Source organism: Heliangelus exortis, chromosome 4 (genome assembly GCF_036169615.1).
Source record: "Heliangelus exortis chromosome 4, bHelExo1.hap1, whole genome shotgun sequence".
Lineage (NCBI taxonomy): Eukaryota > Metazoa > Chordata > Aves > Apodiformes > Trochilidae > Heliangelus > Heliangelus exortis.
The window spans coordinates 31629927-31652430 of record NC_092425.1 but is presented as its reverse complement, the minus strand read 5'-3'; the positions used below and the strand labels follow the sequence as shown (position 1 = coordinate 31652430).

At 35.4% G+C, this 22504-nt stretch overlaps 1 protein-coding gene across 1 annotated transcript; it reads left to right on the top strand.

The window, feature by feature from the left end:
- The first annotated feature begins 884 nt into the window (after positions 1-884).
- DTHD1 (death domain containing 1) lies at positions 885-17720 on the top strand. The gene is made up of 10 exons (XM_071743782.1): positions 885-1354; positions 3145-3955; positions 4479-4809; positions 5434-5613; positions 6433-6677; positions 7999-8163; positions 8764-9053; positions 10603-10847; positions 16265-16322; positions 16929-17720. The coding sequence occupies exons 1-10, from the start codon at positions 1078-1080 to the stop codon at positions 17216-17218; spliced, it is 2892 nt and encodes a 963-aa protein (XP_071599883.1). The 5' UTR covers positions 885-1077; the 3' UTR covers positions 17219-17720.
- Positions 17721-22504: the final 4784 nt, after the last annotated feature.

The following is a 22504-nucleotide window of genomic DNA, read 5'->3' as shown; positions in this document are numbered from 1 at the left end:
GGTGATCAGACATTGGAATGGGCTGCCCAGGGAAGTGGTGGATTCTCCATCCCTGGAGATATTTAAAAAGAGCCTGGGTGTGGCACTCAGTGCCATGGTCTGGTAACTGCAGTGGTAGTGGATCAAGGGTTGGACTTGATGATCTCTGAGGTCCCTTCCAAACCCAGCCAATTCTATGATTCTGTGATTCTATGATTCTATGATTGTGGTGCTCCTGAGGACACTGCTTTTTCCCCACAATCCCCACATATTCCGTGCTGATGCTGCAGTGAGGTTTAGTGAGCTCATGTTTCTCTCTTAAATTTGCTTTTCAGCTTCCAAAGTGCTAAACAGAATTCCAGTCGTTAGTTATTTGAAATTTTAGCTGTTACTGCTTTATGTTTCTTCCCCAGTTATATAAGCATACCCCAGAAAACACTGTAAATTTCTGTAAATGTCCATTGCTAATAAATATTCTTGCTAACCAAAACAAAAAATAGATTTGTAGATTCTTGTATTTCTGAAACCTATGTATAATTCAAATACATCATCCAGACTGCATAGCAACTTGGACCTGTCCCACCTATTTGATGCCTCTGAGCAACAAATGAAATATGGTGGTCAGAAAATGGTGTCAAGTGATACAAAGAATTCAATGCTGTCTTACAATGAAAAAACTTCCTCGTTGTTGGTGACTATAATTATGAATTCACAATTAAACTTGATTTCATAGTACTGATCATTTATCGCCACTGAAGTGAGAATTTGCTCAGAGCTCCTGAAACTGAAGTCACTGCTATTTAACTAAGTTACCTAGCCTTCCCTTAAGGTGCACAGTGCACAATGGTATCTCTTGGCAATCCTTGCCCATAGTTGCAAGGACAGCCACTCCTTTCTGTCACCTAGTAACTTTTTAATTGTCAACATCAACTCAAGAGTTTCTAAGCTAGAGTTGGATTTGTCAGCATATGTAAAATACAGTACTTTTTCAAACATTTTTTAGGCTACAAATGCTGTAGCAGTTTGAAACAAGGACAACATCTTCTGGCAGTGTTTGAGCAGAAAAAAACATCTGTAGAAGTATATTCTGAACATCAAATGGAAATGGCTGAAGATAACATTACAACTGCAAGCAAGGCAGGCCAGCTTCTGGAAAAAATTTGGCACCTGAATTTGCTAGTGAGAGATGAGCTTCTGAAAAGTGATCTGGATGATGAAGGTATAATGGAGTATATGCTTAGACTGATCTCTTTAACAAAAGAGCTGAGTAAATCTCTTAGCCAGCAGCTGGAGAATGTTATAGAAAGTGTTCAAGACACCTGCCTCTTGCTGAGTACCCTCCATGACAAACAAGAGAAAAGGACTGGAAGTCCAGGCAAGTATGAAGGGACTTACCTGTGAGCAGAATGGACGTTGTATGCTGGAGGCTGCTTTGTGATGATGCTGGGGAACTTTACTTTTCATTTGTTAGTATTTCATCATTTGTTCATTCATTAGACCAAATTCATTCATATTTCAACATTTGTATTGCACTGTTTTCAAGTTTGTTACATGAGACATAATTCTCATGTGAGAGGAAAAAAAAAAAACCTAAATGGATGTTTATCAAAGTTTTATGTATATTATACTTCACAGTGGTTTAAGTACAAAGCTACCATTTCTGCATTTAATAATGGTCTAATACCATGATACATAGACAGACTACAGGCAGAAACATTTAGCTGTGCCCACATCTATGAATCCTTGTTATACAGGTTTATAAAGTGTTAGCAATTATAAAATAGCATTTTTGTAAAATAGAACCTGCTTCCAGGCTACAAGATCAAGCTAAGGCCCCTGTTGGCCTCATACCCTATGTGATTAATTTCTTTTTTCTGCTTTCCAAGAATTTACTATCACTCTATTTCCTGAAAGCTACTTTTCCTCATCTGAAACATTCCCATAAAACAGTCAACATAAAAAGGTTGAAGGCAGTTGCATATAAACTGCCACTGTACTCTAAAGCTATGTTATCAAACACCAAAAAAGCACAGAAAGCTAAGTGTTAGAAAAGAGATAGTGGCAAGGGTAACACAAAAGAAGGCTTATTTCAAGGTTAACCTTGTAACAGAATGCAAAAAGTGTCTTTCTTGTGACACAGTTGGGTACTGTGAAGGTACAAGGCTCTTTACTTGCCTTCAAGCACTACAGTATTAGAAAAGCCACATTCACTGCATAGTAAAATGCTTTTGTTTCTAATGGCCCTATTATCTTCAAATTTGATTTTAGGGGTAAGTAGCTGCACTATTTGTTTGGGTTTTTTGTTTTGTTCAGACAATGCAGAATTCAGGGAGGGAACAGGTTGATATTGGCAGTTTTGCCGAAGTTTGAACTTCATCCTACAGTGAGTCTGGGAAGTGGTCTTCTACAACCTCTAATGCAAACAAAGCTATGTTATTTCCAGACATTTTTTTTTGTTTCTCAGCCTTGTTAAATTCAGAAGTTCTTCTTCACTGTTGTAGAAGTGCCCCTGGAAAAGCAGTAGTACCTTAGAACAAACATAATATAAAAAATATAAAATACATTTATGAAATAGAAAAAATATATTAAAAAATGTGTTTGCTTCTCTTTTTTTGTCCGAATCTTGCCAAAATCCAGTAACAAATATTGCAAATAGTTTTTAGACTGAGTTTAGCAGTAATAAACTGTAAAATGTACTATTAAACTACAACATGTACTATTAGAATGTTTAAAATTAATCAGATTCAAATATCATCATGCATTGACATGACATTCTTACTCAAATAATGTTTAGATTAAAGCTCTTTCAAAATTGTTCACCAACTCAATTCTTTACAGAATCAAAGAATATTAGGGGTAGGATGGGACCTTTGGAGGTCATGTAGTTCAACCTCCCTGCCAGAAGAGGTTCACCTAGAGCGAGCTGCACATGATCGATTGGCACTAGGAATTTACCTGGTGTCTGACCATTCTCCAAAAAGTCATTCAAACTGAATGCAAATAAATGCAAAAATATTCAATGGAAACCAGGAACTATATTGTGTTGCATGTATTGAATGGCACTATTGCATTAAGTGGGATTCAATAGATATGTGGATAAGACTTTCCATATTTTTTCCTAGCTTCCAAAGCAAACTTCAATTAGTTACCTATTTCTTTCCTCAGAGTACAGTGGAATTATAGATTGTCTGCAAAAAGTGAAGGATTATCTGATCAATACAGTCTTAGAACTTCAAGAGGAAGAAAATAAACTTTATGTAACTAGCTGCAGAAAAGATGATGATTCTCAGATCCAGACTGCTCAAAAGATGACCAGAGAAAGAGAATTGTGTCGTCCTGAAGGAGAAGCAACAGAGTTTGTGCAGGCATCTTCCAGTCCCAGCCTACAGACCCAAAGAACTCCTTCCCAGATCAAGACAGAAAGTAAGAATGTTGATCAAATCCTGCCAAGTGAAACTAAAACTGTGGAAAAAGACCTCGTTGCATCACTAGCTGAAAATGTATTTGCTCTGGAACAGGACGGTAGCAGAGAATCTCAAATAAAACAGGCAGACAGTGAACACAGACAACTAATAAACTCTGTTACACAGAAAATACATTACAATAGAAAGGATAAACTTCATGTAGGTAGTTCTGTGACGGAAAAGTCTCCAGAACTGGCTTTTCAAGGTGCTTGTAAAAGCAATGAGGGAGGCATTCTACCTGAAACGTGGAAAGATGTTTCTGAAAAAACTGTCATGGGTCTTTCTGAGCAAGAAAAGAAGGCAGCAGTAAAAGAATCTTCAGAAGAGATAGACAGTGAAGAACATAGACTAAGAGAGCAAGTGGAAGACAGAAAAATGGAAAAAAATAATGAGATTTGTAGGAATGATCTAATTACCTTCATATCTTCAGCACAAACACGTGATCTTACTGCTGTGAATCCTTCTATGAATGATTCAGAAAAACAAAAATCTAGGCACTGGATGAAAAAAAGGTATGAACATATTCTTCCTTTTATGAACAGATGTGCATAAATTGGGCTAATTAGCATACATATTAATATCTGTGGGCCCAGAAACACAACATGCATATATTGAACAGCTGCTGGACACGCACATAATAGCAGTTTACAACTTAAGCATGCACAATGAAGATCTTCCATTTGATCTAAAGAAAACTGTGTCTTTCTCTGATTGCATAATTTATTTTTTTTATGCAAGAGAGGGACTGAGTTGCAGCTGGTAAAGTCAAGATTTCCAAAATTGTTGGAAATCCATAGGAAAATACTCCACTTAGTCACTTATAATAATTTGTAACCAAAACATAGAAGCTAACATTTAAGCTAAACATAAAATTTTTCATGATTTTTCCATCTATTCATAAACATATTTTATGAATTATCTACTTATGCTGCAGTGAAGAACATCATTATGGTGAAGTATTTAGTTAAAATTACAGGACACCACCTTACCCAAAATACGAATAATAATTTTTTTTACTTTTTTTTTTTCCTCCAGATTTCTAGTGGAAGAAAGTGGAAAGACTGAACATGAAGTAGCTTGTTTTATTAAAGCCCCTGCAGTTGCTCTGGAGAATCTGAAGTGTAAGATAGTAAATGACACTAGTTCCTTGGTGGTGGAAGATTCTGAGGAGCTGGTCAGCAATGTCATCAGTATTGAATGCTCTGATTATGAGAAAAAAATCCCTTTTCCTATCAACATTGCAATCCCATTTACTTCCTGCTTCAGAGGAAATTATCGGGAGATTATGGTGAAGGTGACTGATGTAAACTTTCAGTCAACCTACTTAACTCCCATTTCTTTAGAGGGATACCAAGGAAAACATAAGGTTGGTAACCACTTACCTGAGAATTGTAAAAACATGATTCCAGGTTCCCTGTTAAGATTCCATGGAGTTCCAAGTGAAGTTTTCAAGAACTAGTTCTGTTTGAAACCTGTCACTTAACAATGTCCTTTTTTCAGATGTAATGATAAGGAAAGTGCTTGATCCCACAATACTAATGACTAAATATGACTAACAGTTTATGATTTTTGTAAGTAAATATAATACATTGAATAATTTGATGAAAGTAAAACTTAAGCGTATTTTGCATTCAGATCACAGAGAAGTTACACAGTTCTGTGTGCATAAGTCTAAACACCATCTTACAGAAAAAAAGTATGGTTCTTTTTGTTTTGTTTTAACTTCAGAAGAATGGCATCCAGTGAGCATCATTACCCAGTTTATAAGCTTGTTTAATTTCTCCCAAATAATGCACTGATATATTCATTACATCATATGATGACGAGAGATCACCAGATAGTTAGGCATCGAGGTGGCAAAAATACTGAAATTATTTTAATTTCACACCTTGCTCTATAAATAGTGCTGCCTTCCCAAAATGCTAATTGGCTGCAGAACACACCTTTTTTTTTCTCCACTGTACTCTCATCTCACATTCTCTTTTCACAGGAAACCTTTGCAGAGGTGAAAATTTATCACCTGGGTGTTTTTTCCGTGTTGTCATGCTTAAAGAAAGAAACATTTACTGTTCCAAAGACAGGACTCTCACAGAAGCTGAGTGTGGATCCTAGAATCTCTTTCCATTACCATCCAGAAACATTCAGTTCCCCAGCACCCATGCAGTTAAAGGTGAGCTTGAAATATGCTATATTTGTTCCGTAAGTCTGTTATTTGGTAACTTCTGAAGCAAGGATGCCAATAATGTTAAAGGGCAACTATTCCACTATTAGAAGTGAAAAGTGGTTGCAGTTCTACATCCTGTATATATAGCAAGTGGTTTCCTGTCAACATCATTAAAACCACATATCACCAGTAGTCAATGATAGCCCTAGCTAAAAGGAACCATTTACCATTGTTTGATACACTTCAGAAAATACAGTTGTTGTACATTATTGAATGACATAAGTATTAACCCCAAACTTCAACCACTTGGACCAGTGTTTACAGTAATGTAACAATTTTCCTTCCTGACTTTCAAAATTTGTACCAGAAAGTGCAACAGAAGTTTTTGTGACCTGTAAGCCTTAGGCTGAGAATAATGTCAAATCCTCTTTGGTTATTATGTGTTGTTCTCTTTCCCCATAAAAACACTGATTCTGAGACATAGAGAAGCTAAAATTAACCGTTAAAAAAAAAAAGTTTTGAAAACCTTAGAAAATTATCCAACTCTGAGGGAACTCAAGGGTTTCAAAACTTGAACCCAAAGTGGGAACAAAACAATAAAAATATTTTAGTCAGTGAAGTTTTCAGGTTTTGATGACATTCAAGCACTTGGCTGTGCATTGTATAAAGTGATGATACATTGATAGAGTTACTCCTGGGATAGAGAGAGGAGCCTAAAGTGTCCAATCCAATTCCAGAATATAAATAGATTTTTTTAAAAAACATGCACATAAGAGAATATTTATTAATTTGTAAATTAAAGGCACAATTTCTTTTCATATTTAGGTTCAGCCAATTGAGCCATCATTGGTTTCAACACTGAAAGCAAGGCACGATATGTACCACTCCGTTGTATCTACTAGTGCACTGGTTTATGTCCAGCATCCTTCAGCCCAGCCACTTAACAGCTCAGTCACTATTACTCTACCCTGTCCTCCAAACCCAGAAAAAAAAAGACAAGGAGATGAGTCAGAACATGTGAGAGCCATTAGTGCTACAGTAAAGAGGGTTGCTGCAGCCTACCAGCCTCGGTAAGAACTTTACTACAAATTAAGCATTTTCAAAACATCAAAATTAATTGATTTTAATAATTTCTTGTATTGAGAATGTACAAGTTCCTTAATTCAGACTGCTATACTTAGAAACATTGTTAAAAACACTAGGGTAAATCCCCACAGTTCTTATGCTATATCTTCATTGGGAAAATTCATAGAGCATTTGATATATAATCTTTAAATATGATGACCTCTATATTACACTATATAAACATAGGCACTCCTTAAAGAAAAAAGTCTCAACATTTCAGCAGGTCAATAAAACTTATCCATCATTCGTGCAAGGATATGAATATTTTGGTGGAAAAAAGGCTAAAGCTGACCTCATCTGGTTTGACAGTCAGTAAAATAAATTATGTTTTTACTGTCTCACAAAGGAAGAACAATCTGAACTTACCTTTTTTTTATTGTCCTTTCAGTTCTGCTACCCTGGGCAACTCCAGGTTCAGAAAAGCTTGCTGGGCTAAACAAACTTCTGTTTCATTAAAGACTTAGCCTATTCCTACTCTGCTAAATTTTATGTTTTTAAAAATTAATCTACATGCCAAGATTATGATTATCCTGAAAATAAATGAAGTTCAAATGGAGAAGGCAGACAATATATTGAAGCCATCCAGTCTGGCCTTGAATATCTCTATATTGTAGCTATCTATTTCTGAAATATTTCTCAGATCAGGTTTCAAAGATCATACACCCACACTGGTCTCTTAGGCTATATACCCAACTTTATTCCAAACTTCAGATTTGGGAAGGGTGCCCATGTTACTTCATAGGAGATTCAAATTTTATTTCCTGTGTCAGATGCGTTTCACCATGTGACAAAACCTTTGTGGCATCTCTGTTCTTCATGGCACTTTAGATTCTTAGTCAAAGCACATCCATAAAAAGACTGTGCTTTTCTTGCTTATTTCTATACAAATTCATTAGAAAATGATGTCAATATTCTCCTGTATTTGCAAGTAGACTGAGTCTGTATGCTTGAGAAATGTTTAGGCTGTCCTGTCTCAAGTATTTTCTTGCTTAGATCAGACACAGGGTGTTCATTTTAGGTGATGATATTAACTGAGAGATTAAACTAGATAGAAACATTTAGACAGAAAAATTTCTTTTGTCCTTTCCCCCCATCCCCGTCTTTTTTCCAGAGAACTGGAAAAACTAATATATATATATATATATATATATATATGACGTAGTAATCAAAGAAAGAAGGGAAAGCAGAGCTACAAATACAAACTGAACTCTTTCTGCAAGAGCTGGCTTTCAGTATATTTTTTCCTGTAACTCCTTGGTTTTCCAGGGCTGCGAGTGCTTCTGTGAGAAAAAGTGGAGAGAATCTCAGTGATACTTTGAAATTATTAGGTCACAGAAACAAAGAAGAGGGGTGGAAGGTGTTCGATGATGTTACCATCCACAATGCACGGAATGGTCTTGTATCATTTGAACTAAGTGAGCATTTAGAAAGGTAAGGTATGAGTAATTAAAAAAAATTAGCTTGTAAAATATTTTCTTCCTAGTATATGGATCAATGAAAAGAAGTAGGGGTAAGAAATTATCCACTATTAGTTAATAACTTGCCCACATCTCTTTATTCCACTTTGCAGTATAAGTTCATTTAGATTTGCTACTCATAATTACAGAAAACATAGACTTTATATATTTTTTCATCTATGGACTTTACACAATGTAATATACACAAAATCAACACAATATACACAAACAGGAAACGCAGATATCAATCTTAATTTGAAAATGTGATCTAGCTCCCTAAGTACAAAACAATAATATTTTAAAAAATTCTTATCAGGTAATAATATTTTCATCTTAATAAGTATTCAAATTCATAGTTACAAAGTCAATATACTCTACATTACAGAAGCAGGCAACCTTCCACCCTTTCATGTGTTGGAAATGAGAATGAATAGGAGGTAGCAATAGGTCTATTAGAGGCTGAGCCCTGTATTATTTTTCATTATAAGTTGTAAGCAATTGATCAAATGATTAAAGATAGATCTATTTATTTTCTTTTATTTTCTTGCTTTTTTTTTTTTTTTTCTTAATACAGCTTTGTCATCATTCGCCTGTCATTCCTCCTGGAAAACACCTATCTTCTCCACTTTGCTCAGGCTCTAGAAGAAGCTGTTTGCAGCACAATGGCTAATGTGATACTGTATCAGAAAAGAGAGAACCCATACAAAATAGTAGTACTGCTATCTGCATCCAAAGAGTTGTCCTGGGAACTTCAAACTCTCCATGAGGAGGGCTACTTCGGTCCCCCAGAACCTACACACCAGTTCTCATTGAGAGAAGGAGAGCAGATTCATTTTAGATTTAGAGGCAATATTTTTGCTTCAGGTAATTTAGTTAATTCATGAACGTTACCAATCACCTCAGCTGTTAAAAAATATTGTATGTGGACTTTAGCAGACTGTGGCTAGTCAGAGCACAGAGTTAGTTATTTCAGTGCCACTGCTTTATTTCTTGTACATGATAGGTGCTTAGAAATACATGGGAAATGGCTCTAAATGAAAAATATTGTGCACTATATGAGCAAGATCCTGTGTAACCTGCTCTAGGTGATGCTGCTTTGAGCAGGGAGGTTAGACAAGATGATCTTTAGAGATCTCTTCCAAATTCTGCTATTCTGTGAAACTGCACTATCCTTTGCAAACTGGTGGTATTTTCTCTTTTATTTCAACAGTACAGGATTCCCTAGTGGACTGTGTTAGGACCAGAGGAGATTGATGTGAGCTGCTCCAGGGAAAGTTCAAGCTGGATGTTAGGAAACATTTTTTCACTGGGAGGGTTGTCAGGCATTGGAATGGCCTGCCCAGGACAGTGGTGAATTCACCATCCTTGGAGGTATTCAAAAGGTGTTTGGACCTGGTCCTTAAGGACATGTTTTAGTGGTTAGCTTATGGTGTTGGTCAAAGGTTGGGCTGGATGGTCTTGGAGGTCTCTTCCAACCTAAAACATTCTGTGATTCCATCAATGGTTCTTTAATATAAAAAACATTTGATGTGAATGAAAAAGGTTTAAAAAAAAAAAAAAAAAAAAAAAAAAGCAGAAGTAGTCTGCTATTTCATGTGTGTAAATTCACCTAAAGTTAGCAAGATTAAACACTGAAATCTAGGGCAAAATGTTACTTTTTGTGAGTTGCACTATGAATTGAGGTGGTGAGAGAGAGCTGTTATGCCATTTTTTGATAAGCAGACACAAAAATCCCATGCATTGACTGCCACCATTGAGCAATTTGCTTAAGCAGAAAAGGAATAAGAAATTTCAGAAAAACTTTCACCCAAGATTACATGTAGTCTCTTATGTTCTCTCTGAACTTTTTGTACATGAACTCTCCTACTGAGTACTCTAGAAGAATACCCTAAAGAAAAGATTTATTCTTCATAAAGAATCCTCCAGCCCCCAAGGAATGCCTGCTTATCTTTGCAAAGGATAGTGTTACAGACGTATCAATTAGAATTAAATTAAAATCCTAAAAATGCATCTACCACTCTGACCCCATTCATTTTGTTGTTCCAGACAGACATTCATCCTGAATAACCAGAAAACATATACTTCTAATTCCATTCACAGTACCTTTTTAATTTAATTTATTTCTCTGTTATGTACTTCATCCCATTATGTGATCCTTAACTTTCAACTTTTAGCACAGTCTTCACCACGTATTCTTTGTGCCAATAGTTCAGGGACTGACAGTGAACCAGACTAAGACATTTCAACTACTGAAACACACTGACAGCAATGTTTGAAACTCAGGTTTTCAATACAAGGTAATAATGGTAAAGAACCACCCAGTGTTAGGGGATTGGATTCACCCTAATGAATTACTTTATATGTCATATATCTAAATACAGTGTAATTTTTTTTTTTTTTTTATGGACTTCAGAGAATGGAAAAGATTTTGGAAAAGTCTACAGGCTGACTTTTCATTCACAAAGGAAACCCAGGCTGGATCTCCAAATTAAAGAAGTGGATGAATTTGGTAACTACAGCTCACCTCATTACAAAGGAACAGCAGTATTCTATAAAATTACCAGAGAGATGATAACTAAGGAATGGGAACAACCCTTGCCAAGTGGTGAATATCAGCACCAGACTCCTCTGTGTAAATTAGCACTAACATTACCAAAGGTGGGTTTCTCAACTGATAATGTTAGAGATCTTCCCTTTTTTCCCTTCCCACTTACTTATCAGGCAAAAGGGTTTTGGCATGAGTTTTGGTTTCCTAAATCTAACGCCATGTTTCCTGTTTCCCATTGGGGCTGAGATCTTGAATTGTGTTCAGTCTGTTTAAGTGTGTAAAAATATGTAATACATGTGGGTCCACAGTACACTCTGGCGTCCTTCTCATTGAAATAGAAGTAAAAAGAGGAACTGTATAACATGATCATTGTTCCTAAGTTAGAAATTAAGTCAGACCTTAGGAATGGAAATAACATTTGAGAATCTTATTTCTAAATCTATTTTTTTTTACTATTCACTCTACTTTCAGCTCAGTCAGTTGAAGCACAAAGGACCCAAGTTTGAGGCACAAAAAGTCTTATCAGAAATACAGAGTTGTTATATCAGTTCAGAAAATCAGTGTTGCAGTGTCTCACAAATAATTTTAATTTTGCTTCCAGAGGTACATTTCAGAGGAGTCAGAATCTTATTTGTTGTCTTACACAGAATTAAATACCTTTCCATAGAATGAAGAAGAACATCAGATTAACATCTTCCCTTGTGCTGCAAGTCATCTTAGAATACAAAGTGTTACACTTTGCTATAGCTGGTGAAGCCTTTTGGATTTTTATCTATATTTCATCCATCCAGTGTAATAATTTAAAATTGTTAATGCTCTAAATCAGGTTTTTCAGTAATAGTCCTTAATAATTTAGCCAGTTTGGTTATCATCTTTTTTAGGATTTTTAAAAGCAGTGAATTATTAGTAATTTAAATACAAAATATGCTTACAAAAATACAACAATTACTGTTGCTATAAAATACACAAGGCAAATGGGGCTTTCACCCATAACACTGCCTAGTGGTATGTAAAATTATTTAATACAGTGTTACAGTGTTTACAGTTTTGCTCTTCATACTTACTTCCAGCCAAGTAAATCTTGAATTCAGTTCTCTATGAACTCGCTCAATTTTTAAGAACAAAAATATTCTCTTTTTTTGCTTGTTTTCTGCCTGAAAGATAGCGGGGGTGGGGGTGAAGAGTGTGAAAAAGCAGTTGGTTTTCTCAAGGGAAGACAATTAATAGTAAAGTTCCACACAGATCCATGCTAAAATAGTCATCAGAAGCTTTTGAATTATTAAGTGAATAATAAGTCTGATGACAGTACAAAATATTCAGAGTACTAAAGCTGTCTGTGAAGAATCACAAAATATGATGATACTGAGTGACTAGAAAATTATCTAAATAATTTAAATGTCAATGAGTGTCTTTTTGGGGTGGAAGTACATACCAGCTTTTGTACTGATAGGTTCCAAGTTACCTATTCCCACTCAAAACCTGATATCATTGGTCATCTTGCTTTCTGAAAACTTCCAGGGCATTGAACTGTAAATAGAAAGGTAAACAGAAAGTTGAGTTATTAAAGAACAAAAATGAAAACAAGCGTATGCCATGTATCTATGAGGCAACTCTATCGTGACTGCACCAGGCAGTTCTCATCACAGGCCTCAGAATGAGGATTTGGAAGAAGAGGAAAAAAGTTGATCAGAAACATGGAGTGGCTGTAGGCAGAGGAACAGTACATGGGTGACAACATTAGGCAGTTTTGATAGAAGTTGAAATATTGTGTGTGCTTATGAATATTATGGAGGAACCGGAAAAGTAATTATTATGTCTTATTTCACAGAATATCAGAGCAATTATGTTGGTAAATGGCAGATGTAGCCAGTAATATAATAGAACATACTTTTAAATAAAAAATAATCAAAAGATGAACTTATTTTCACAGGATGTTTACAGCAGTTAAAAATGTGTTTGAGCTGGAGAAGGAGTTGATGGAAAAACAGAACTATGTATTAAACATAATATGCAATTAAATGCTGGGACAATGAAAAGGAAATTCTGATTACCTTCTGTACCCTAAGTGTTCTAAATTTATTAAGTGAGGAAAGCACTGACAGTAAAAATTAATATAAGAACTTTTATCCTGTTTTTACTATCAATTATCCTATCAACATATTTGAATGAAATACGTGTTCATATTTCGGTGGGCTTTCTAATGAATAAAAAAAATAGAAGGAAATAGTTAAAACTGGTTGAGAAAACATAGTTATGGAGAAATTTAATGTGCTAACTATACTAACAACTATGCCAGCCATCTGTCAAATGCACCTGCTATTTACCACTTCATTAAAGTACAAGTCTTGTGTCAATGTTCATATATGAACCAAAATTGACACTGTCCATAATTAGTCATATGTTAATGCTATTTATATTGCCAGAGCACCTAGAACTATCTGACCATATCCATATGTCTAAACATACACTCAAGAAATGATCCTTCCATTTTGCTAGTTTCTATCAAATGTGTGCTGCTACACCAGGACTCAGATTAAGCTGCCACATACCTCACAAACATGTCAGAACCAAATGCTCAGTGTTTATCTCTGACCTATTAGTAATGTGGAGGTTTTTTTAGTATTGCTCACACTAGCACAGCTGCTTACAAAATTCCAGTAGACACAGTAAGGTAGGATTCCAGTTGACATAGTAAGGTTCTTGTGTCTTAATTGTGAATTAGTTGACTATAGGTTGTAGCATTTTTGATGGACTTCTCATTTCCCCCCAGTCCCCTGGAGGAGTCTTTTCTGGTTTGGAATTCCCCCAAATAGCAGTAAATACAGTGTAAGGACAGCAGGGGCTATTTACATCTCTACTACTTTCTTGAGTTAGTAAATATCTTTAGGTTAGTTTAACCATGTTAGCAGATTACTTTTAATACACATGAGATAAACACTCAGTGTTGTCAGTAACAACAGACATTTTCTCAGCAAAATAAATGAAGCTTTGGCTTGTTTTTTGGTTTTTTTTCTTTTTTTAAAATGATTTGCTAGATCATAAAGTTAGAACTACCCACAATGCCTAATTTTGGTTGTGACTAAGATGGAAACCTTTTAAGGCAAGTATTATGATTACATTTTCACTCATTTCTGTAAAATTTCCACCTAAATTTCTCTTAAATTGTGGAGATAATATAGAAACTATAAAAACAGAGGCCATTTTTTAAGTATGTGCCCCCATTATCAACTCTTACAACTATATTTTGTCAGTGGTTAAAGTCATGGATATTTTTGCATGCAACCACTCACATCAGTTTTCAGTTTAAACATGCTACCCTTGTACAGGAATAAGCTGGTCTTCACTAACAGTTCCTTTTTATGGAGCTTTCATTTCCTCAGCATTAGAAAAAAATGGTTGAGCAAACCTGTTACTTTCAACACAGGTTAAATACACTGGATTAGGTTCTTATGTCAAGTATGTGTGTGCTTATCAGTAATATTTCCACTGATTGCAGAGCAGTAGTATTTACATGAAACTGGGCTAAGGAGTTTTAAAGGTTAATTTCTCCTTCTCTGTCTGTCCTGTTTGATATGCTACTAGAGTCTGGTCATGTCTGAGAGGTCCATTTGACAGAGCACTTCAGTTTTAGTTGCTGAACTCAGAATGCTTTGCAAAAAGAGATTGTTGTAATACATACAAGCATTATCCAATTACTATTCTGCTGAAGTTTTATGTCTAATGACTGTCTAACAGCAAAATAGCGTGTGATTGTCTGCTTCAGAAAGGCAGTTGCTTAGCTAATTGAAGGGCCTTCCAGACTAGAAAACTGCTTTGGCCACTGAGAGTTTTTTATTTATGCTCTCAGGCAGAGCACTGGGGCCGCGTGCCAGGGCAGCTGAACCGGGGCTGAATTTAGCACTTCACTACAGACACTTAATCTTGAAAGACAGATTTAATGTTTTAGATCTAATACACTGTATATTATTACACTATTTCTAGACAATGCTCATTTTCAATTCTCCTCGTTTTTACTACTATTTTGACATTAAGTAGCATAAAGTGGTTCAGATTAAAGTTGGTGCATGGGTAATTGGGTTCATCTGCAATAAACTCTGCAAGTCTCATACAGACCTTTGAGGTGCTAAATTCTCAGTAATGAATGTAAATAAGTTGAAATTTAGACTCATAATTAAACGAAGCCGAGGAAAGTCTTGAAAGAAAAACAATGCCCCCTTCTGGAGGAGCTTTATGTTTCCTTCATTTTGGGGACTTTCCTCAGCCATGTGGTGCTCTCTTTGCACATCCAGTGTTCCTGTAGAAGCAGGCAAGACGAGGCAGATTCACATCTCAAGAAGAGTACAGATGGCTTTGCACTTCTAAGCAGTGCATATTGGGCACACTGAAACCCCCTACCAAGGTGACTGAGTTAAAGCCTGATGAAAAGTTTAATTTACAGGTGCGTAGGTTACAATTTTGTTTATATTGACCTTTTGATTGTGTATATATGAAACAATTAAAATATTCACCAATATATAAAGTCTATATTAGAACAGTATTTAAGATAAAGTCAGCAATGCTCTGGCTCAGTATGCCCAGCAGGAAATAGGAGTGTAGTCTATTCAGTCTGAGTTTCATACTCTTAATTCACAAGTACAAAGAAGAAGAGCTGTGAATAAACCTGAAGCATGTCTCGCAGGAAAAGCTGTGTAAAAATAGCCAGGTAATATGACTGAATGTGCATAACAAAAGTAACATGGGCACTAAAAGAAGAAAATTACAGCTTTTAACAACAACAACAACAAAAAAGAGCTGAACTTCACTTGATTTGAATTAATAACTTCTTGTGCTCAATGCTTAGATAAGTAATCTTTTGTTCTATATGGAGTAGGAAACAACAGTAGAGCCCACAAGTCTTTCTCTTTAGCAATCACAGGGAAAAAGGACAAAGTATTTTTTCCTTTCTAGTGTTTAGAGGAAGAACTCTGTACTTTCTATTAGAATATCTTTTGAATTCTGGTGATTTTTAGTGATTTCTAACTAATAGTAAATAAATATAGTTACAAACATAGTATGATTTCTAGACCTAACAATAGCTACTGCATACCTAGAAACTGTCATTTTACTTCAAACAGTGTGGCACGCAGTTTTAATAAGAACACAGTGATAGCATGACAAAGTTAGTGCAATATTCAAAAATTAGTATCCAGTTCATGCATGAAGAGAGGTTCCATGTGGGTTTTCTATACACCCAATTTCTATACATTCGTCATAACATAATGCTACTGATTAAACTTTCACAAAATTGCACAAATTATAAGTCTTAATATGCTTCAATAAACACCTATTTGGAGTAAAGAGACTTAATTTCATTATTTTGATGGTTGTATACTGATGGGTGTTAAATGGCTTTTAACGATGACACAGATCCTCTGTGTAGGTAGAATTAATTTAAAATGCTGAAGTAATGCAGTCTACTGTTATATCTTATGCCTCAGCAATTAGTAATTTAGTAATTTCTCTTTCATCAATACATTTTCTTTGATAGCATGAAAAACTGATCAACCGTCCCCGAAGCACAAAAAGAATTTATTCTGATTCATCAGGTAAGAACACAAACATGAGATGCTAACATCAATGTAAATAATAGTTATATTTGCTATTTAATATATTTTTAAAGCCAATATTTTTTTCAGCTGTAGCTGACATTTTAAAATGCCACATTCAGGAACCAAAGTAATTAATAAATTAATGTTTCACAAGATATTCAAAGAAAAAAAAAGTTATCTGCTTACCAGGAATGCAATAACTCTTGTAAGAGAGTGTTGCAGCAAGGTTCTTGAACAGCATGTCATTTTCTGTATGAGGAGATTCAGTTTGTACTGAAAGCTCAAAAAAAGCTCAGAAAGCTCGAGTATAAGCAATGTATCAGTTACAGGAAATGCCCATACCCTTTCATGTTGTTGCTAGCTTTTCCCATGCAGTTATAAAAGTTATAGATCATTTCTGAATCTCCTCCTGACTCAATTCAGGTAATATTGCACTGCAGTACCAAATTGCATTAGAAATAGAAAGCGATAATGTTTCTGTTGAAGTAAAATGATGTTTAGTTGGGAAGTTTACCCCCAGAGCCTCCAGCTTGAGAAAGCTTTTCAAGGGACAGATTTCCACAATAGCAGAATGCTCTTGGTTTCCCACTTTTTGCCCTGCAGAGGCTCTATGGGACAACTTGCTCCAGTGGCTTGCAGAAGAGCTTGCAGGAGACAACACCTCACTGCTTGCCTTGCGCATACCTGTTCGGCGGAGCGTACGTCAGCTTGTTAGACTGAAGTGCCCTGATAATTTAACACATCAGATCTATGAACTGCTTTGCTGCTGGAAAAAGACCCTTCCAAGGTCAGCTGATAAACAACAGCTCCTGTCTTGGTATTTGCAGAAGAGTGGCAGAAGTGATCTTGCAGAAGAACTTCTTTTTAAGTGGCAAAATAAAGTGTTCACTTGACAGAACCACAGGCAGCTAACAGCCTGGTTTCTCTTTCCTGTTGGAAGGTGTGAATATTTCCATGATAGCTTTGAATTAACAAGTGACAGGGATACCAGTGAGGCATCAGAGCTGAGTTAGTTACTTTACAATGTCTTTACTAAAGCAACATGTAATAGGGATGCCCTTGCTTACAAAAGTGAACAATTTTAGACTTTTTAAAATCCCCGTGTGTCTTGCTGAGAGATCTTAATTGAAATACATCTTGTTAATCATGTTATTTTGTTTTTCAGAGGTCATATATTTGCAAAATTTCCAAATCACTACTATAAATGATAAAATTGCATTGGAAAAGAAATGATAAGTAGGAATTAATTTGATTGATCTAGTCAGTTATATGTCATTCTCTAGGATTACCAGGTTTTAATTGTGAAACAGAATATCTGAGGAATTTAATCCCTGCACTTTGAAGTAACTATAATTTCCTTTTTTTCTCTAAATAAAGATATTTTTAAAATGTAAACTGGCTTTTTATTAGTGGAAAACATTATCACACCTTTCCCAGTGCCTAGACACATTTTGGCAATAGATCTTTTGTCATTAGTACCTTGTCTTTAAGAATGAATATTCTGCTGCAGGCTCAGAAGATATTGTCAGAATGTACATATATTATGGTAATGCCTTAATGTAAGATGGTATTTCAAATAACACAGGAAATATTGCAACAACTGACTTCATTTTCCATCTACATTGAAAGAATCTTGACGCCACTACCAAAATTCTGCCACAAGATGTCCCCTGTGTCTAGCAAAAGCGTAAGGCCTGTATTTCACAAGCTGAAAAATATGTGACCAAAACAGTGCAAAACACTAAAAGCCAGTACAGCAATGTGTACACTGAGTTGTACAGTAGCATTAACATTGGTGCAAAGCAGCAAGAACTGGGGGAATTTCACTGTTAGTCTGTTATTCTGTTTTTCAGTAGCATCTATACAATGGGAACAACTGCATTCAGCCTCCTCTTCCTAGGAAACTGAGATTATTTTTTGCATTAATTGAATGATAAAATTGCATTGCTTTTGATCAGGTTTAAGGTTAATTTTTATTAGTAGAAAACATTAATCAAGTGATTAAGCAAACTACGTATTTCATTAAACAGTGAAAAAAGACTAATAAGGTAGATTAAGAAAATGATTTTTAATATAACAGTTCATGTTCCTCTTTTCTAATGAGGTAACCTTTAGGCCTGCTGTTATTTTTCTCTTCTTTCTGTAACCCTCACTTACAGTCTGAAACTGGTAACTAGCTTTGGTGTGGCCCAGCAAAGCTGAGCTGACTGGAGTTTTGATTTTTCTCTGTTTCTCTCCCTCCTCATTAATCCCACCAGTTCTGCCTTGTCCTGGAGCTTTCTCTACCTGATGCTGTAGGTAACCTGCACTCTGTTTGTTCTCACTTGTTGTTTTATCTTCTAGAACAGCATGGGTAGCACTGAGCACACACTTTCTCAGCTTACAAAGACTTTTTAACAAAAAAGCTTACTTAAAACACACATTTTAACAAAAAAATTATGTAAATAACACATCCAAGCCAAACACAGCTGTGACAGCCCACTTTGGGTTTTTTTGCTCTACCAAATATCCACAGTAACAGCCTCCTTGTCTAAGTCTTTCTGAACCCCAGGACCCCTGGCAGGAGGAAGGAGTAAGTGGAGGGGCAGTTATGGTGCTCCCTTCATGTAATTTCTCAGCTAACAGGTTTATATGCAGATGATTTTTTTTTTTTAATGTCAGAGAAGAAATTCTTCTCCCTCTAAATTTCAAAGGCTGTAAAAAAAAACCAACTCCAAACAAAACAGGTTTCAGACCAAAATGTGACCTTCTGTGCAACAAAAAATGACATCAGCAGCAGTAAGATCCCCAAATTTAGCTCTTTATGGCTAAAGTAAGCTAAAATCAAGCTGCAGAAGAATCCAAAGAGACCTTGTCAAAAAGGGCAGAGCAGTGGAACATGAACTGAGACAGCACTTAAGCCTTATGGAAGGAAGAATATCTGGGTACTCCACTTCTTTCCAAATACCAAATGCCAGCCACAGGCTCATAGGACTGAACTATTGATGTGTAAAGTCCAATTTCTTATCTAGCATCAAAGTTGTCCTTTGCTTTGCATTTAATCAAATATTGTCTCTTAAATGAAAGGGTTCCCTCGGTAACTGCAATAAAAATATAGGAAAGAAAGTAATCTGTATGGGAGAAATCTGCTTCTGAGCTATGTGGTTTTATTGGTTTTAAAAAAAGGTGCAGGACACAAAGCAACAAAGCTTTATTGGCTAGAATAGGTGTATTTTTTGCCCCTAAATAAAAGGTGATGCTGCATAATTCTGCTAAAATGTGAAGACAGCTGACCTGAAAAGGAGCTAAGATAGGAAGCCCGTTTCTCATAAAGAAATCACCTAGACAGCTATAATCTGACTGATTACAGAAGCTAATTATTTAAATACTGAACAGTTAAGCAGAAAAAAAAGCAAGAAATGTGTGTATTCCTTTCATGGCATTGTTCCAGCATGTGTTGCCACCTGCATCAGAGACAGATCAAGTGCAAAGTATGTAGCAGGCTCTACCTATTCAACATTTAAATACAAATTCTCTTAGTGTACCAAGGCTCAATAATCAGGATCAGTAAGCTGTTGAATACAACAGATGGGTTTAATTAAAAAAACAATAATTTAAGATAGCACTTAATATCCCATCTAAGCCCCTTGCAAAAATTAGTTCTTTTATCCTCTCAGTAGTTCTGGGAGAAGTACTATTTTCACAGAAAGAAATATTTATATTAAAGTAATCTTCAAGCATGAGTGTCTCTGCTTAAAAGCTGCTCCCGGGTGAAGTGGGAGGGAGATGACATGCAGAGCTGGTTGAGGGGCATCCTCAGTAGATGCTTCTTCCAGCTGTCAAATAAAACTCATTTCAGTGACCTGATCTTAAGGGCAGTGAGCTAATCCCCTGAAAGGGCAGGAGCACTCAGGAACCTAGCATAAAATAGCCCAGTTGAAATCACTCCTTTATTTCCACATAATCAATACCCTGTAACACAAAAAGAAATCCTTGAGCACCTCTGATGCATTTCAGAAGAGTTGTTGATCAAAGATATGCATTATCTGCAATTCCACTGTTTTAAAGCAGTAGAGAAGCTTGAAAACCAGCTAGTTCCAAAACTCCTTCAAAGTCTTCTTTTTCATGAAGATGCTAGAATATTTTCTCCAATGACTACCTATCCATTAATTATGCAACCATTATTAGAAAAACACCCATCATTAGAAAAAAAAAGTCTTTCCATGATGCTCTGAAAATACATGTAAAAATTCACCTAATAATACCAGATAATGTAGGTATTTGGAAAAACTTGAACACGCCTATTATAAATGGAATGGGGTTGAATAATATGGTACACAATTGAGTGGTATGGAGCTGAAAGAATTTAATGGCAAATTTCCTTATGCACATACTTTTTTTTTTTTTTTCCCCAGGAAAGAATCATTGGTATAATTACTAGGTGTACCAAAAATTTTTAAGGTTGCATTCTCATATTCCATTTCATGTTCTCCCGGGAAACACTTGACACTTTTCCTCAGTTGTCACAACAACATGATCTACAGGAAAAAAAAAAAAAAAAAAAGAAATTCCCAAACACCTCTCTCCCAAATACCCCCCTCAGTTTCTGCAACAGCCTGTTATCATTACAAGATTCTGAATAAATGAAAAACATTGGTCTTGGTACTTCTATGACTTTGTTAATGTCTTATTTAAAGAAACCCAACATAATCTGGCAATCTGAAGAGTTTCTATTGTTAGATAGAATAGAAGCAAAAAGAATTTCCTTATACAGCATTAGAGGTTAACAAAACACTTCCTATAAATTAGTGATCTACTATAATGATGTAATACACCATAGAAAAGCTCATAAAAAAAAGAGAGATAGAGTCCCTGAATAATGAAAATGTCATAAATATAAGAGAAATGATTCTGAAATAAAATATTCAAGTTTTTGTCATTATCAAGTTCAAGTGAAAGGCAGCCCTTTGTCATTACTATTGGAACACTATTCTTCTACACTATGCAGTCCTATTTTTATACACTATTGGAACACAGATTCTTAGTCTTTCAAAAGAAAATCATGTGCTTTTGAATTGTCATTACATACATAAATTCTTTATGTCACAGTGGGTATATCCTCTTAAGGGAAGGCTTTCCAAGGTAACATGTGGGTTCTTACATGCCTGAATCTCAGTGACCTTTCTTTGTCTACTGAGCACCTACTACATCATTGTTCCCATTAAGATCTTTTGTGCTGTAGCTTCCTAAATGAAACAATGATGGCTTTTGGACTTACTAAAATAATTTAAAATACTAAAACCTTTATCATCATTGCACTCTATTTACTGTACCCTATCCAGTTTTGATAATATGAGTTCCAGAAATATTATAACTAATTTTAATTTTGGCCTTTGGTCAGATTATGGCCAGGACACACTAATTATGTATCAGAAAATGAAAGAGCTTAACAGAACTGGAAGGATCCTTGCCGGGATCATTATTTTTACATGCCAGGATTATACTGCAAGTGCTGATGTAGCCAGCAGATGTTGCAGAAGAGCTTCTACAAAGATACTATTTCCAGTATTTTCAAACCTAAAACCAATATATAAAAGTCACTTCAGTAAGACAATGAAAGAGAAATTCCTGAAAGATTGTGCATTGTTCTGTTGTCTCTTAATGGGTTACCCCCTTTGGGGATCTTTTGAGTTAAAGGGATGAAAATAATTTAAAATTAAAATATTATACAATCAGAAATAGGAATGCTTTCTTCCTAAGCATCAACAGTAAGAAACTGTTAAGATCTGTGTGCACATCTGAGGAGTTGTGCAAAGGAATAAAAAAGTTTATGTGGTATAGAAGAAGTCAAAATCTTTTGCAGTATTTTATTTCTAGAAAGAAAAGGAAATTACTCTGTGAAGAAACTCAAAATAATATCAAAAGATTTTACTATTTCCCTTAATTCCAAGCATTTAAAAAAATACTAAACTTTTTGGTGCAAATGATTAATTACTAATGGACAGAGCCAATTTATGTTCACTTTTTTTCTTATGAAGTTTTGATGAAATGTTACTCTAGAGAAAACAAGATTCTACAAAAAAATCTGGAAGATTTTCTGAGAAGATCTGTCAGGCATTACTAAGTTGATACAATAACATATATTATGGTTCTTATAAAACTAAATTAAAATGGTTTCAATAATACTTTAGCTCATCTCT